This window comes from Erpetoichthys calabaricus, chromosome 3 (genome assembly GCF_900747795.2).
Source record: "Erpetoichthys calabaricus chromosome 3, fErpCal1.3, whole genome shotgun sequence".
Classification (NCBI taxonomy): Eukaryota; Metazoa; Chordata; class Cladistia; order Polypteriformes; family Polypteridae; genus Erpetoichthys; species Erpetoichthys calabaricus.
Genome location: NC_041396.2, coordinates 4,390,896 through 4,408,345, shown reverse-complemented (window position 1 = coordinate 4,408,345; position 17,450 = coordinate 4,390,896). Strand labels below are relative to the sequence as shown.

Sequence of the window (17,450 nt, the reverse complement as noted above, 5' to 3'; positions counted from 1 at the left end):
TTGCGTCTGACTTCAGCTGCGTCGGTGGGAGATGGGATAGCAGGCTGCTTGCTGCCACTGCTGATTGACACGTTTACAAAACAAAAGGCACTGATGAAGAGGTGTGAAGGAATTAAGGTGGCCCGGTATTATGACTTTTTTCATTGGCTTCAGGGATTCTAGTGTTAACAGACTTTCAGCAATAACAGCCACCTCTTCCATTGCATTAGCCCGTGAAATCGAGTGTCTATTGTAAAACTCAGTTCCTGACATGTGTCGGAGAGAGTGATATTAACGGTAAAGCCACATTTATGCTTGACGCTTATGTCATATATAGTAATTAAAAGGAACACAGTGTATTCACCAAGTGTTTTACAGGAACTTGGGGGAAGTGATTAAAAAGGATGGACTAGAAGTGGGGCAAGTATAAAAAACAGACGCACATGTTGTTACGCCACATGGTTCACAGTCAAGTGCATGTGTTGTAATGTGTTACAGTTTGTTATTAAAAGTTATTCAAGTTCATTGAAGCCTCCAGAGTCATTTTACAGCTTACCCATTGCCACAGGGGTCTGCTAAGGCGCATGTGACGTAAATTTCATATCTTCACGTTGGCGACTACGTACCTCAAGACGTTTGTAACCATGTGACTATGTGCATGCCTGTGCACATTGACTGTGCATGTACTAGACAAGAAAACATGTGCTCATTAGAGGAACAATTGCGTGAAGTGTCATTATCTGAACCTACACAATCCAACATTAAAAGCACACAGTGATAACGAAATGTCCACAGATTCATGGTGAGAAACCCTGGGCAAAAGATGAAAGTTTTTGCAGGCAGAAATGGAAATATTTGCGAGATCCATATGTAAAGGCAAGGAAAAAATCTTTGAGATAAAAGCCGTGGGAATCTGCTAACACAGTGTCTCACACAAAATGCCAGAACTGTAAACAGACCATAGTATGCGAGTGTTTCTGCAGCTGTTTGAATCTGAGTATAAATATAAATGGGCCTTTATGTTGTCAGGGAGGACAGGCTGAATATGGGTTATATTTCTGGTGTTGTTCTTTGAGTGAATGTTGTTAAGTTTGCTTCTGATTTGGTTGAGGGCACTGTCTATGATATAGACTACTATTAACTACATCCCTGTATTGTTTATTTTCTATACGGCCTATTTTCATAAACTGAGTATGAGTTCTGAGCACCTTAGAAATTTACTGCTTGATTTTTTTATTGACAATTTCCAAACAGGTTCCAGTCATCGCTGTATTAGGCTCCGGAGGTGGCATACGTGCCATGTTGAGTCTTTTGGGCTCATTGTCAGGACTTCAGGAAATCGGGGTGTTGGACTGTGTGACCTACATTTGTGGAGTGTCTGGGTCTACTTGGTAAGGAACTATTTTCTACTTTTATGATTAAATGCCAATGGGAAAAGACCAAACTTTTAATATTTTAATGAAAGTCCAAAAATTTCACTTTAAATTTAAAAAATATCAAACACATAGACACGGAACACATATGAAATGCATGTATTCCAAATAACGATATATTATTTATCTTACACAACTCCAGACACATTACTACCAGATAAAGAGACTTGAGCTCTGTGAATTGTGCGATGGACTCAGCTCTATCAGTGGGGGTGATGAGATGTAGTGTATTATTTACCCTATAAAACTCCAAGCACCTCACACGCAGATAAGGAGCATTGGTTTGAGCTGGGAGAGCTTTTTGCCCGAGTTGAGCTCTGTCAAAATGGAGGGAATGGTATAGCAGGCTGCTTGCTGCTTGTGCTGATCTATACATTTACAAAACAAAAGACGCTGATGAAGAGATGCCAAGGAATTTAAGGTGGACCAGAATTATGAGTATTTTTGTAGGCTTCAGGGTGTTAAACCAACTGGCTGTAGGGAGTTTAGCTTATGAATCCAATGAGCTTCCCATTGGAGTTGGAGATTGTTACACTGTTGGGTGCGTAGTTTTGTTAACCTCTACTATTATATATTTAGCATCTGAAACTGAATGGTGTGCCTTATTGCCATGCTGTGAAACTAAGTGTTTTAAAGACTGTGTTGTGATGGTGCTTTTATGTTTAGTGATGTGGTGTCTGAAAGTGCAATATGTTTTATCAATGTTTATTAATGTTTTTAGAGCATTATACAAGGAATATAATATCCTTGGAACTGCAGTTGGATCTATGTGTAAGGCTTAGATTACCATGTGGTGTATTATTGAGGTGCCCTTTAAGTACATTTCTACAACAGCTGCAATAAGAGTGAAAGATATGATCAGGATCAGGTTGTCCTGTAATATTGCCAGAATGATTCAGAAAAGTGTATTATAGTGCTGCACAGTGCTTGCCAGCATTGACCCAATGAATTCATGTTAATTGTATCCTTTAAAAGGCCACATTGATCTAGAAAAGCATGGAAATTTGCAGGCATGCTGTTTTTATTGTTTTATTGGTTGTTTTGCCTGCCTGAGGTAAAGTCATCCATGATGGAGGATCGCAGGAATCATGGAGTAGAGGGGTCCTTTCATCGGATTGACTGGCCCAGTGCTGTTTCAGCTGTGGAATGGCCAAATGGGGAAGGTAGCTTGATGGCTGAGGTCTCCAGGACACTAAACAAATCCAAATCATATCATGTGATATCATCTACTGTTAAATTCTGCTCTGTACTTGTAATATTTTTATTTTTATACTGTATTGAGGATTTGTTCTGTTCTGTGTATTGTGTTTGTATTGACCCCCTTTTTCTTTTTGACACCCACTGCATGCCCAACCTACCTGGAAAGGGGTCTCTCTTTGAACTGCCTTTCCTGAGGTTTCTTCCATTTTTTCCCTACAAGGGTTTTTTTGGGAGTTTTTCATTGTCTTCTTAGAGAGTCAAGGCTGGGGGGCTGTCAAGACGCAGGTGTGATTTTGGGCTATACAAAAATAAATTGTATTGTATTGTATTTGTATTGTACCCCTCCTCACTGGCTCTGAAGCTGCTCATTTGTAAGTTGGCATACCAGCTCATATTATGTATAAATCTTCCCTGCTACAGTATGATTCACAACAACATCTTTGATATTGACCACAAGTAAAAGCGTAAAGGTGTGGTTCAAAGATAGTACAGTTCATATTAGATTGTTTTAAATTGACATGTCGTATCCAATTAGCATATGTCACTGTTATTCACGATATGCTTGATTTTCTGTTTACTTAGGGCTATGAGTTCTTTATGTGAAAATCCTGAGTGGACTAAAGATTTAGAATCTTTAACTAAAGACATCTGCAGTAAGGTAGTAAGACAAGATGCTTCTTGGGAAAAAATCATTGACATTATCTTTGAGGAAGAACGTCTCCGGAAAAGATTGGTGGAAGCTGCCAGAAAAAACGACTTCTCGTTGACAGACGTTTGGGCAGCAGCTGTCAGCTATCTGATTGGAAAGGTAACATTTACTTGTCTGCTGCGTGTTTTTGTCATGTAACGCTTTCTGTCAGTTAAATATGTGTGGAATTTTTCATAATTGTTTTAAGTTTTAAATGTGTTTAGTGAGATTTACTTCACATTGCACATTTTTCCCGAACCATTTAACATATTTGACATGGGATATGATGTAAATATATAGCAGTAAAGTTGAGACTCTAAAAAATGCAGTTATTTTTTATGGCTTGTCTGGCAACCAAAGCCTAAACGTCAAACTCTGCCCGTGACTTTAACACATACTGTGTGAAGCTCAGGATGCCACCCTTTGTTGTGAATCTCAATTTCATTTTCAGGGCTTTAACTGGCACAAGTCAGATGTTGCAGTTGTAATAAAAGAACAGACACAGCGTGAAGGTTTGGGGTTTTTAGGCCCCGTATACTGGGCCCCGTAAAAAAAAAGGTTGTTTTGTCAGTGTTTCCAACTCAGTACAACAGACAGGAAAAAATGGCTGGGCGGACAATTTAGAATGGAGGACCAGAAGTGATGAAATGATGTGGAAGCCGTGGTGATGGATGGGTAAATGACATCATCAGGAGGGGACCAGAGGTAAGAAAGGAACCCAGAAGTGGGTGGAATCAGCAGTCTTCCGGGAATAGCTATGGTGGCGGTGCTTTGTTCTTTCTGGAGAAACATAAAAAGAGAGGTTAGTACCCCGTCAGTGTCCCCGGTACGACTTGTCGTGGCGCCCTTCGGGTCCTTAAACCGCTCCCCATGCACTCGTGCGTGACACAGTGTTTCTGGCCCCTTTTGCTTTTAATGTACACAGTGTTCCAAAAGTCTTACAGCTGGAAGTAACTAGTGCAATGGTAAACTTTAAAAATATGTTTCTTTGCTTGATTTCAACTGAATGTACATTACTCAGAGTTTCTGTCCAAGGCTTTGCAAGTATGATATGTACAGATCATTATTGTTTGGTAGCACATACAGTGGTGAGCAGGTCTTTTCACCAATGAAAATGACAAAATACAAGCATAAAATTGAGCTAATGTATACCCATCTTTGCAATAAATTAAGTGTTACAATGACCCTGTTGGACATTCTGAGATGTTACGGGATCCCATCAAAGTCGCTGGATATCCTAGCCGGCCTGAACACTGGTAATGTGAGTGCTTTGCAGAGTAGAAGCTGACCCTCTGCATTTTTCCCAGTTGATTCTGGGGTTCGTCAGGGGTGTGTGTTCTGCTCCTGCTTCACCTTAAATCACTTCTTAAATCCGTTCGCACCTTTCCAGTAGCGTCTTTTGTCTTCTAAATATGCCGATAAGGACAAGCTGCAAGCAGCCGGCTATTCCATCCCCCCACCGACTTGGAACATGCACGAACTTCTCTCAGCTCAGGCCTTGATTGATTATCTGGGAGTGAAGTGGAGTTTTAGAGTGGAAATAATAGATCGTTATTTGGAGCACACGCATTTCATGTGTGTTCAGTAATCTGTGTAAACACATTTTTAAAACAGAAATGTTTTTCATATTCTAGTAGTGAAGGTCAAAATGTAGGCATAAACTATATAATGTATGAAGCCTGAAGTCCAAATATCAAAGAAACACTTTAACAGAAGGTACAAATATAACAAATACAACCCATTGCTTCTGTTCTTTGAGACAATATTAAAGATAAAGTGCATAGCATAGTTGTCAAGCAATTCTTTCATATTTGACTGCAACATCTATAATAAACCATTAAACTGTTAGAAACATTTCTACATTTGGAAGCATATCTGTAAAAGGATGGGTCCTGTGTGAACTAAATGTGTTGTTTTACAGCAGGATGTTATGGCTTGGGTTTATTGGTGTCATTTCTACAGTGGCCCCGAAAGGCAAGTGACAAAAAATGTAAAGGTGTGACGTGCACAATTAAATAAGGTGACACACACACTTAAGGTGACGCGCACATTCAAAAGAGGTGGTGCGCAGAATTAAATGTGGTGCCGCACAATTAAAAAAAGGTGACATGCACAATTAAACAAGGAGACATGTCAAATTAAACTTCAACTTCAATGGAAACTTCCCCTGTGGACTGACAGGCAAACCTTTCCACCAATCAGTGTTTCCCTTTTGTTTTGCCAAGGTGCCTACCCTTTCCGTACAATTTTATTTGTCGTCACATCCACTGATTGTGAGAGTGTCATCTCTAATTTTGTGTGTCACCTCTTTTGAATGTGCGTGTCACCTTAAGTGTGCGTGTCTCCTTGTTTAATTGTGCGTGGCACACTTTTACATTTTTTGTCACTTGCCCTTCGGGGCAACCGTACATTTCTTTCTGATAAGGCAAAAAAAAAAAAAAAATTGAAGGGTTATATCCATGCTGAACAAAAAAAGAAGGTAAGAGACACAACGTCTCGGTGACACTTCTGGTGAAATCGTCTCTCACTATATTTCTTGTTCAGACTAGGAAGTACCTTTTAACTTTTCTTCCTTTGCAGATGCATGCAGTCAGATCCCTTCAATGTCTGTAATGTTGTTTCACCAAAAAGAAAAAAAAATGCAACACACCTCGCCCAATGAGGTCCATTCTGTAAAGATGTACCCTCAGTCCTTAGCCATTCAGGAAAAATAATGTCAAATTTGAATTCTCTGTCCCCACTCACTCATGCAAATTAAGGACCAGTTGGCCAGTCCAAGGAGTGATGTTCATGGATGTTTTAGCTTGGGTGTAGGAAGGTGTATTTAGGTTTGCTTGCAAATGGACTAATCAGTATCGGCCTATATTTTGAAGGACTGGGTGGGGTTTTGACTGTGATTTATGTAAGATTATTTGTACCAAAATCAAATGCAGTCCAATGTGTTAACTATTTTGCAATGCAATACCTATGTAAGTGCGACATTTGATTTTGTCACAGTTTTATCATAACATAATTAAGAACATATCAACCAAATGATCGATTAATTGTTTTGTCTGTTTAAAATGCAATTCAAAAGCATATTACATTTTAATTCATGTTCATAGATCGCATGTCTTAACTAAAAGAAAAGCAGACATATTGCATTTTGCTTAGTGGCAGCTCTGCATGTATTGCATTTCAATTTAAGGCCATGCTTTAATCGTACTAAAACTAAAAGTAATCAAATGACCAATCAGTGTCAAAATTACACAACTAGAAATCGCAGGGCAATGAGCAATGTTAGTCGATTTAGGGACCGTTTTTACCACCTTGCCTTAAGCTTTCACAACGGCCATGTGTGTTTCTTGTATCTAACATTAAAAGCAGTATTTGTCAGCCTTTTTGGTGCCGCCAGCAACCCTCATCTCCTTGGTGAATTGAGCACGATCTTTTGAGCAGGAGAGGATCAGCCACAATCGTCACATCAATGTTGTGGAAAAAACTTTCCTCCATTTTCAAAAAAGTCATTCATGGAGACCAGATTAGAATGCAGAACAATTCTTTATTTGCACACAGACATGCACAAATGTCTCAGTCCATGAAGTGAGCCATTAATTAAACAGTTCATTCCCTTTTACACTTTCCTATTACCATTACCATATCTAATGCATCACGTCATCTAACTCTTAATATGCAGAATTGTATCATCTTAGCCAATCCACTACAGCAGTAACTTTCTATACATGCTGATTCTTCTATTATTCTAAACATCACTTCATTAACAGGGGTGTCCTACATGTTTTCCCATTGATCTTATCACTGCTTCACAATAGGGGTGTTTGAGCTTTCTCAATAGTTTGTCCTCACTTTTTAAGGGGGTGTTTATTATTCATTTACTTCATTTTAACTTTAGTAACTACTTTGGTGGCTCCTTTAAGCCTCACATGCCTAGGTTTAAAACAACATTTAGTTAAACCCTTTAGCTACATTTAATTCTTTTCCTTATGTTTCTATAATTTGTTGCTACAACATCATTTAGGTTTATACTTATAGATTGTAAAAGATTATATATTAATTAGAAATTATCCCGGCTGGGACACCACTGAGATGGAAAGATGGGGAAAGGCAACTTTTCCAAGACACTGCCTCCCCCAAAATGCTAGATTGCAGCTCCCCTGGAGTGCAGCAGTGTCCTGGACTCCCTCAGGGCATGTCCGGTTTCTCAGCCCCGTTGGGTGCCGTTGGTGCTGCCAGGGGGGAGCTGTGAAAGGATCTGGGGAGTCATGTTTCCCTTGCAGCCTGGAAGTACTAGGAAGTTATGAGGACGGAAGCCCGAAAGTACTTTCGGGCTGATTAAAGAACTGTGATTCTCCATCTGGGTTAAGAACTATTTAAAGGACTGCTGGAGACCCAGCATGCGAGATGCAGTTGGGAGGTAGAGTACAGAGCTTGCTGGAAGGTGGTGGAGGAGAGAATTGTTGTTATTGAGACTATTGTGTTCATTTAATTGCCTGTTTATTGTGGCTGGGGTGCTTTGGAGGCACCGTTTTCAAGAAGAAACATTAAAATAATTCTTAGTGCTTTTAACCTGTGTCCTGTGTGTCTGTCTGTTGGGTTTAAGGGGCAACAGCGACCCCTAACGTCTCACACCACTCACTACTACATGACTACCCATATAAACAAGAGCAACTCACAACCCACCAATAGGCAGCCTGTGAACCTAATGTGGAACACAACACATAGGTTGAGAAACACTGACTTACTGTTCCAAGTAATGTATGGTGTTGCATTTGTTTTTTTCTTTATACTGAACTTCTGCCACTAATTGGTAGGAGAAATGCAAGTAAGAATCGGAAACTGGTATGCTCACTTGACAGTAAATTTCAGTCGAATCTGAAAATTTTAGAACGATCTGTGGCAAGGCATGAAATGTTTTAAATGGACTTTTTGTTCAATAATAAGAGGCTGTCCTTGAAATATTAATGCTTCAACTTGGTTTCTGTAACGCTAATAAATTGTGTATGTTTATTTGTTTTTAATCTTTACGTTCTTTTTTATTTTTTTGCCCAAAATGTATTGAGAAATGCAGACTGCTCAGTAATTGTGTTTATATTTTCAGGAAAACACTCACTTTCTTTCAAGTCATCAAAAATCTGTGAAAAGGGGGATAAACCCATACCCAGTATATGCTGCAATTAATAAAGAAGCCTTCGACATAGAAGAAAAGTGTCACCCAGGTAATGCAACTGTTTCATTGTGTTATCAGATCACCTAACACAAAAAAGAACCAACTATCCATCCATCCATCCATTATCCAACCCGCTATATCCTAACACAGGGTCACGGGGGTCTGCTGGAGCCAATCCCAGCCAACACAGGGTGCAAGGCAGGGAACAAATCCTGAGCAGGGCGCCAGCCCACCGCAGAAGAACCAACTAACCTCTTGAGTTCTTTTCTTAATTGGGGAAAGAAAGAAATGTTAAAACCAGCAATGCAACTGTTATCTAATTTTGCAGTTTCTCTCATCGTGCTAAGTATCATAGTTCAGTCGTGGCACCGATTTATTCACGTAAATCTGAGAGACAGGCTGCGGGTCGATGGGAGGGGGAAGCGGGACCTGAGGAGAAGGGAGCTGGGTGGGGCCCACCTCACTCAAGCGCCAGCCTCCATTCGAGTCGCTCTACCTCTTACCACTTGTTGGAATGCACCTTGCCTGTGCTAAGCTAGTGATACCTGTTTGTTCAACAGACATTATCATCTACAGATTGTTAAAGAGTAACATTTGATGTTTTTGAGAGAGAGATCAGAGCTATGTGTGTTTCAGAGGGTAGCTGCTAATTGGCAGAGACATCACGGCCACGTGCTCTTCTCCCCATGTAGGGGATGCTCTCCCATCAGAGCTGAACATGATCAGATACAGTGGCGACATTTGACGTTAGAGCGTACCTACCTTCCGCTAGTGATTCCTTACCAACTTTTAACATTTTTGGCAAAAAGATCACAGCTACATTCTCATCCCAGATAGCAAAACCAAAAATATTGTATATCAAGTGGCCCTCGGTTACAGAAGATATAATTATAAATTTTTCTCAATACCAATTATTACATTTTTTTTTAATTATTGATTTTTTTAAAGTTTGTCGTGTTTCACTACTACACAGGCAGAGCCGCGGGGGAGAGCTAGTAATAAATAAATGGAAACTATTGGAAAACTAAGAAAAAAACTAATGTGCTTTTAAAGTGAATAAAGAGATTAAAACCAGAAAAAAGGCATCTCACCAGAAAAGAAAACAGGGCTGTGGAGAACAATCTTAGACTGAGAAGTTGTGACTTATATTCTTTGACCAGAGAGTATCGCAATGAATTGCACCCTCTGGATGCAAACATGTGGTGCAATGAACAAGGCTACACGCCAGTACAGGTAATATTAGAACAATCTAGACGAGAACAGGCCATTCAGTCCAACAAAACTCGCCAGTCCTGCCCACTTATTTCTTCCAAAAAAACATCAAATTGAGTTTTGAAAGACCCTAACGTCTTACTGTCTACCACACTACTTGGTAGCTTATTCCAAGTGTCTGTCATTCTTTGTGTAAAGAAAAAATTCCTAATGTTTGTGCAAAATTCAACCTTCACAAGTTTCCAACTGTGTCCCTGTCTTCTTATTGAATTCATTTTAAAATAAGTCTCAATCCACTGTACTAATTTCCTTTATAATTGTAAACACTTCAATTAGGTCACCTCTTAATCTTCTTTTGCTCAAACTGTAAAGGCTCAGCTCTTTTAATCTTTCCTCATAATTCATCACCTGTAGCCTTGGAATCAGCCCAGTCTCTCTTCTCTGGACATTTTCCAGAGCTGCTATGTCCTTTTTGTAGCCTGGAGACCCAACCTGCACACAGGACTCCAGATGAGGCCTCACCAGTGTGTTATAAAGCTTGAGCAGAACCTCCTTGAACTTGTACTCCACACGTCAAGGCACCATATAACCTAACATTCTGTTAGCCTTCTTAATGGCCTTTGAACACTGTCGGGAAGTCGATAGCATAGAGTCCACTGTGACTCCTAAATCCTTCTCATAAGGTGGACTCTCGATTTTCAGATCCCCCATTGTGTATTCAAACCTCATATTTTTACTTCCTATGTGTAATTCTTTACATTTACTGACATTAAATTTCATCGTCCACAAATCTGCCCAAGCCTGTAAGCTATCCAAGTACTTCTGTGACGATATAACGGATTCCAAATTATCTGCTAATCCTCCTATCTTGGTATCATCTGCAAACTTAAGTAGCTTGTTACTTATATTCCTATCTAAATCATTTAAATATATTAAAAATAACAGCAGCTTTAGCACTGACCCCTGTGCAATACCACTTCCTCGCACCATCACCCTCTGCTTCCTGTGTCTGAGCCAATTCTGCACCCATCTTAAATCATCACCCCGAACTGCCACTTCTTTTAGTCTGATGCCCAACCTCTCATGTGGCACCTTACCAAATGCTTTCTGAAAATAAAAATGAATAATCTCATCTACTCCGCTTTGATCGTATCCTTTTGTTGCCTCTTCATAGAATTCCAGCATGTTAATAAAACACGACCTCCCTCTTCTGAACCCATGCTGACTGTTCTGAAAAACTCCTGTACTTGCCATGTGTTGCTCAATCTTATCCTTAATAATTCCTTCCATTAATTTTCCTGTGATGCATGTTAAGCTTACTGGCCTATAGTTGTTCGGATCTGCCCCCTCACCCTTTTTATATAATGGGATGATATTTGCCATTTTCCAGTCCTTTGGACTCTCTCCAGTGCGAAGTGACTGACTAAAAATATGTGTCAAGGGTTTATATCTGCACTCGCTAACCTTCTTAAGAACTCAAGTGTAAATATTATCTGGTCCTGGTGATTTGTTTGATTTCAGCTTATTTAATCTGAGCAGTACTTCTTCCTCTACAATTTCCAAATTCCCTCAGTACCTCCTTAGTAGTCCCTGTTACTGCTCTGAGGTTATCCACTTCCTCACTTGTGAACAACTCAGAAAAATGGCAAGGGATGCCAGTAGCTTCCTATTTCAGAATTAATCTTTGGTGTGGGACAACTGAGTCAAAGACTTTTTGAAAGTCTAAAGGCTATGTCACAGTAGACGACTTCCTAGGAATTGTGGCCTTCATTTACTGTAATCCTAGTGAGTCCGAGGCATGCTTCCATGAAGCTGAATGCTTAATGTGACATAGCCAGTGACTCAGTTCCACTAGACTGCTGCTTGCTCCAATGAAATCAAACACGTTTGATTTTGCCTTTAGTCATAGGGGTGGACTCCGTGTGCATGAGAGCTGACAACCAATGAATTCTGATCCTGAAGTTCAATGCTTGGGATTTAGTGACAAAAAATAAGGAAAACTAGGGCTTTGGCCCTACAAACAGAAGAGAAGCTTGTATGTCTGATGTTTTGTCTTATATGTACCATGACAAAATGGGAAAAACAATAAAAAAGGGCTTCGATTGCTGCTGAAATTGCTGCAGTTGTTAACCATTTGTACAGTACCAGTACAGTACTGGCTTTGTCAGGCTGCTCACTCCTGCCAGTCAGAACAAGGGGAAAGCACGACTGTGCAGGACAATCAGTGCTTGATTACTAAATATGCCCTAGCCAGTGATTTTCAGTCATTTAAACCAATATGGTTCATCAATGAGATCAGTGACTGTGGTCCACAAAACAAAAAATCGTGCAATTTGACCTTGGCTCAAGTAAATTGGTTTTGTCAACTATTCCAGTAGCCTGCTCAAAAGATGTAGTAGGCAGGATCTTCTTCTCATAGAAATGTACAAAAAAACTAAAATAAAAGGCTCAAACAAAGGAAAAAAAAACAGAAAACATTTGAAATAATGAACAGATGTGCCCAGTACACCCAGATTCCTGACATTGGGGGCCTAAGACCTAAATCTCAGTGATGGGATGAAAGTCCTGCTGTCTTCAGTTTCCTCAAGTAAGTTAAGTTCTACCCTCCTGACATTTTCATCTTTCTGTACTAACACACTTTAGATTCTACAGATTCCATGCCAACACTTTATTATTCTAAGATGTACATTCTTTTTTCTGTTTTTGAATAAGTATTTTTAATTCAATCTGTTATATTTAAATATATCACTTTTGATTGTTATTTTGCTTGTGTTCAGTGCATGGGCAGTTGCCCACCCCACCTATGATATCAGTTTTGTTGGTGTAGCAGTTGTGAGCCATTGAGGCTGCTGTTCGCATTTTGATAAAAGGGTGAGTACCCTTGAAAGACTCCTATTTGGTCACCAGAATTCAAAAATGAATTGATGGCACTTAATCATCATCATCATCATCTTCATCATCACTGCTTAAGGAGATCATCTAAATGTTATTTAAAGAGAAGGTTAAATAACTTCATGCACTTAAATACTTGATCATTTAGGGATTACAACTAGAGAACAGCTGCTGACTTTGAACATACAGGGGTGGCCAAAAGTGGGTTTACAGTTGTTTGTACTGAAAAAGACATGCAGGTTATGATTATTACAATAGATTTATTAACTCAATAGCTTTATTAACTTTAGTGACTTAAAAGATTACAATGTCACAGTGCACTCAGGTACAATCTTGTAAGAGCTGAAATTGCTGGCCTTGCGTAATCACAACTCCAAACCTACTTTTGCCCACTCCTGTATTTTGCTCTTTTTTATTCAGATTATTGATTCTCGTTTCTGTGTAACCAAACCTTGAATAGCGTTTGACTGCGTTTCTGCCTATCGTCATGATGTAATGTTTGACTTTAATATAAATTAGCACTGTGTTACATTGCTATATTTTAAATGACATACTGTATGTAGGCAACTACAACAGGTATTAGATCATGGTGATCCATGGTGTAATATTTTGGCCGGGGTTCCTCCCCTGGCTGGGGTTCAAGTCCTTTATGTTCATTTTTACTTTTGTTAATTATTTCAATTGTTCCATGTTTTCGATTTTGTTGTACTATCTAAGCCTGCGGTGGGTTGGCACCCTGCCCGGGATTGGTTCCCTGCCTTGTGCCCTGTGTTGGCTGGGATTGGCTCCAGCAGACCCCCGTGACCCTGTGTTCGGATTCAGCGGGTTGGAAAATGGATGGATGGATGTACTATCTAAGCCTTTGCTATTTTCTGTGTGTTTTGTGGGTGGCACCTCAAGAGGCAGGGCCACCTACTAATCCTTGCCAGGAGCTGCCCTCCACTTTATAAATCTGGAGGGTCTTCCACAGTTCCTGGCTGTTTATTTCAAACTTGATAGGGAATGGTGAGTTTACTTGCGTCTCTTTGATTTATTGGATTTCTGTATTTTTGAACCTTATTGCTCTATTTCTGACTATGTTTCTCAATCACTGACTTTTTTTGCTTTGGATTGCCTGTGTGTTTGAGGCAATTCATTTGGTTCATGTGCTCCACAGATCTTCATTATATTAAAGAAACATTTAATTCAATTAAGATTTGCTGTTTGCGCTTATTATTAGTTGGGTTTTCATGGTGAGATCCTCCTCTAGTGGGCATGTTTTGGAAGTGCTTTTGGAATATGTTGAGATTTATGTACTTTGGGACTAGTCATCAGTCCCAACAACAGTCCCACAACATATGGGACTTTTGTTTCTGCCATGTCATACTACTAGACATGAAGATTCTATTTAGAGAATTTGGTGTGTAAGTGTGAAACCCTTAAAGCTAAATAAAGTTGAAACACATCAGTTTCATCCTGGCTATTAATGCAAGAGGCTTTCTAAAAATGTCTTCATTCTCTGTTTTCCTTTTTTTTGTAATAGAAATTTGGTTTGAATTCACACCCCATGAATGTGGCTTTCCATATTACGAAGCATTTATTGAAACAAGTGACTTCGGGAGCAAATTTGAAGAGGAAGCTGTAACAAAAAGCCATCCAGAGCTTGATGTGTGTCATTTACAAGGTATGGGCATTAATTTACATTCAATAAAACAGTTTACTGCAGTACTGAAATCACAGATGACCTTGACAGAATGCTTGACCTGGGAATATCACAACTAAATTAAGACTAATTGCCTTATTGCTCTAAACAGGAGCAGAGTGGTGGCTCTAAGGCTAGGAATGTGTGCCTGCAATTGTAAGGTTTGCCGATTCGAATCCCGTAAATGCCAGAAGTGATTCCGCTCCATTGGGTCTTTGAGGAAGGCCCTCAACCTGCAATCGCTCCATCCTGGGTATGACGTTAATGTGCATCCAGCCCCAGGTCTACCAACTTACAAGGAAAACCTGGAGGGTTAGTGGCAGGATTGGCACTCCAGCCAACGTAAAAAACCTCCTACGCTTCAGTGTGGCGCTGAGGTGTCATCCTTTGCACAGCTACACTCGGATCCCAATCCGGGTGGTTCATTTTGAGGTGGGGGGTGAGGGGAGGTGTAATCAGCCCATGCCCCCAACTTCTTTCTCTAAACTGGGGAACAACAAGCTATTTAGAGGGGGTATGCAAGAGTGTTTTTGGGCCTCCATTCGGCATGTATTTCATAAAGCAAACTATTCTTAGGAGTGAAAAACTGTATGTACCAACATGGGTGCCAGCTTGTCATAAACACTGGACAGTAATCTAATATTAAAAGCCACAACAATAATAATTAACAACATGATAGCTATTAGTCTTGTTCACACTTCCAAGTTTATCTGTGTATTCTGCAACTATAATGCATATAATGTGTACCACACCAGTAAAATCAAATCTTTTTATGGTCACATCTCATTCACATCAACATGGAGGAGCTTTTTTTTGTGTGATGTGATTGTTGCATATTTTTCACACAAAGATGAAGTAAAATGCCCCACTGCCCACTTTACTCTATTTTTCTCCATAGGATAATCTCACTACACAGCAAGATCCCCATTCCTCGAACCACACTATTACGTATGAGCCACCCTTTCCTATTTATTAATGTTTGCTGGAGATGTTGATGATGTGCACTGTTCTCCAAGCACCGCAGAGCTTCAAGTTTCTTTCTCTATCTGACATCTGTATTCAGAAAGACTGACATCATATTTAGCCAAGTGGGGATCAAACAAAATGTGTACATATAATAAGAAATGAATCTGGGGATATTTATATATAAATACTAGCTGTCCCTTGCAGCTCCACCTGCATAGTAGTATAACAGAACAAACTTGAAAAATCAATAAAAAATGTTGGCAAGGTATTTCTGGCCAAGTGGAAGGTGGGTACACATTCTCTTAGCCATTAAGGGATTGCTTTGACCACTTAAATGTTTTTGGAGCCATCTTTTCACAGAAACAAAAGGTGCACATGTAACCCCTCTTTGACATGAATACATCAATTCCTGCCGTAAGCGTAATAAAAGGTGCGTGCATGTGCGTATCATCTCCAGATGACGTGCACTGTATTGTGTAACTCCATCTTATCTGGTTTAAGTCAACCACACGACCCTTTTAAAAATCCCCTCTTTACTTGATTGCCTGTTTCAAGCTGCAATTATGCTAATGAGGCTAAAAAGCAAATAGAACCTGTAAGAATCAACAGCGTGTCACAAACCGTTTCATATTTCCTCCATGTCTAGAGCACTGCTGCTTAAAACATCAAATAATTACAAGTAAGAAAGTATAAAATGACAGTAAACTCTTTTAGAAAACTGGTTAACGAGAACAAGATTTATGAAAAAGTATAACTCATCCTCATCTAAGAAGCAGTCACTTCATTCGTGCGAATTTAGTGAAATGCTCAGAGCATGTCAAATTAAACTTTTGCTCTTTGAAACTTTCTGCAATTCATTTTGCCATTTTTTTTTGTGACGCAAAACATGGTTTCGCTGCAAGTTCGGTTTTGTGCAAGTTGTTTCGTTCATCCACCACACTCACACACACATACATGCACTTGTTTTTTGATTTTTGTTTCTATTGATGTTTCAATTTCTCCAGGCTCTAGTAATGATGAAGAGAACAAATGAACCTAATGCTTGATGACAGCAAGGAAAGAGGAGAACACAAATACTGTATGAGGATCAGGAAATATATGTTGCACTTTAAAAACTTCTTTTTCTGTTCTTTTTCTGTTCATGTAGTGATTTATATTTTGGTTTCTCCATTCTGTTTTTTCAGGTATATGGGGCAGTGCAATGGCACACGAGGAAACATTGAGGCGATATGTAAAAGGTAGACCACACATTTTTAAAGTGACCATTTTTAAAAATTTTGAATTCTATCTGCTCATGTTTTCTAAACACCATTTTTAGAAGACGGTTGCTGTTGACTATGTCAGCAGTATCAGATGCAAATGAGAAATAATCCATTGTTTGACAGTACCACACATACTGAATTAGTTGGTCACCCGTTTAACTTAATACATATAACTTTGGAATGTGAGAAGAAAACTGGAGTACCTTGAGGTAAACCAAAGGAAAAAAATTAATTCTTAAAATAAATAAATACATAAATAGAATGATGTATTTACTGCAAATCTGAACTCACACAGAATTATAGAACTTCTGATAAATTATTGTTAATCTGGGGCAACATTTATAAAACTTGTGTAGGCTTGAAATGTGTGTATGCAGCTTTCCATTCAAAGGTTGGGATTTATAAAAGAAAACTTAACAGGAGCAACTCTGATTCACCCATATGCAACATTTTGGAGAAATTGGGAAAGGACAACACCCTTAATCAGGTAGGGAAATGCAGCCAAACCAGCACACGACAACTCACACTCTTAATAATTCATATCACCGAGGTGTTATTATAATGCTTGTTGATTTGTCAAACATGTTAAATCTCAAAAGTGATGGATATAATGTATAGACTTTATTTTATTTGCTTTTCAAAAAGGCCTAATGCTGAGTATTCGCACTATATCTATCTATCTATCTATCTATCTATCTATCTATCTATCTATCTATCTATCTATCTATCTATCTATCTATCTATCTATCTATCTAAAGCACTTCCTTGGGTTTTCATGTTTATATACCATAGCTTTCCTGTTGTCACTTCTCAGGATTAGAACCCAAAGAGCTGGAAAAACACAAACTAATTCACAGCCTGCATACAGAAAGTTCTAAATATCGCACCTTGAAGCCTATTCATTGCCTAGTGGTTTGACACAACATGGCTTGTTTTGCACTACTTGAAGACTATGCGAGTGGTCATATGG

At 39.2% G+C, this 17,450-nt stretch overlaps 1 protein-coding gene across 1 annotated transcript in view; it reads left to right on the top strand.

The window, feature by feature from the left end:
• Positions 1 to 17,450, top strand: part of LOC127526995 (cytosolic phospholipase A2 gamma-like) — a 64,139-nt gene that overhangs the window by 34,071 nt on the left and 12,618 nt on the right. The window contains exons 3-7 of the mRNA XM_051924289.1: positions 1,234 to 1,370; positions 3,195 to 3,420; positions 8,399 to 8,516; positions 14,094 to 14,234; positions 16,403 to 16,456. Of these exons, the coding sequence (XP_051780249.1) occupies positions 1,234 to 1,370; positions 3,195 to 3,420; positions 8,399 to 8,516; positions 14,094 to 14,234; positions 16,403 to 16,456 (676 nt within the window). The remainder of the gene's footprint in view (positions 1 to 1,233; positions 1,371 to 3,194; positions 3,421 to 8,398; positions 8,517 to 14,093; positions 14,235 to 16,402; positions 16,457 to 17,450) is intronic.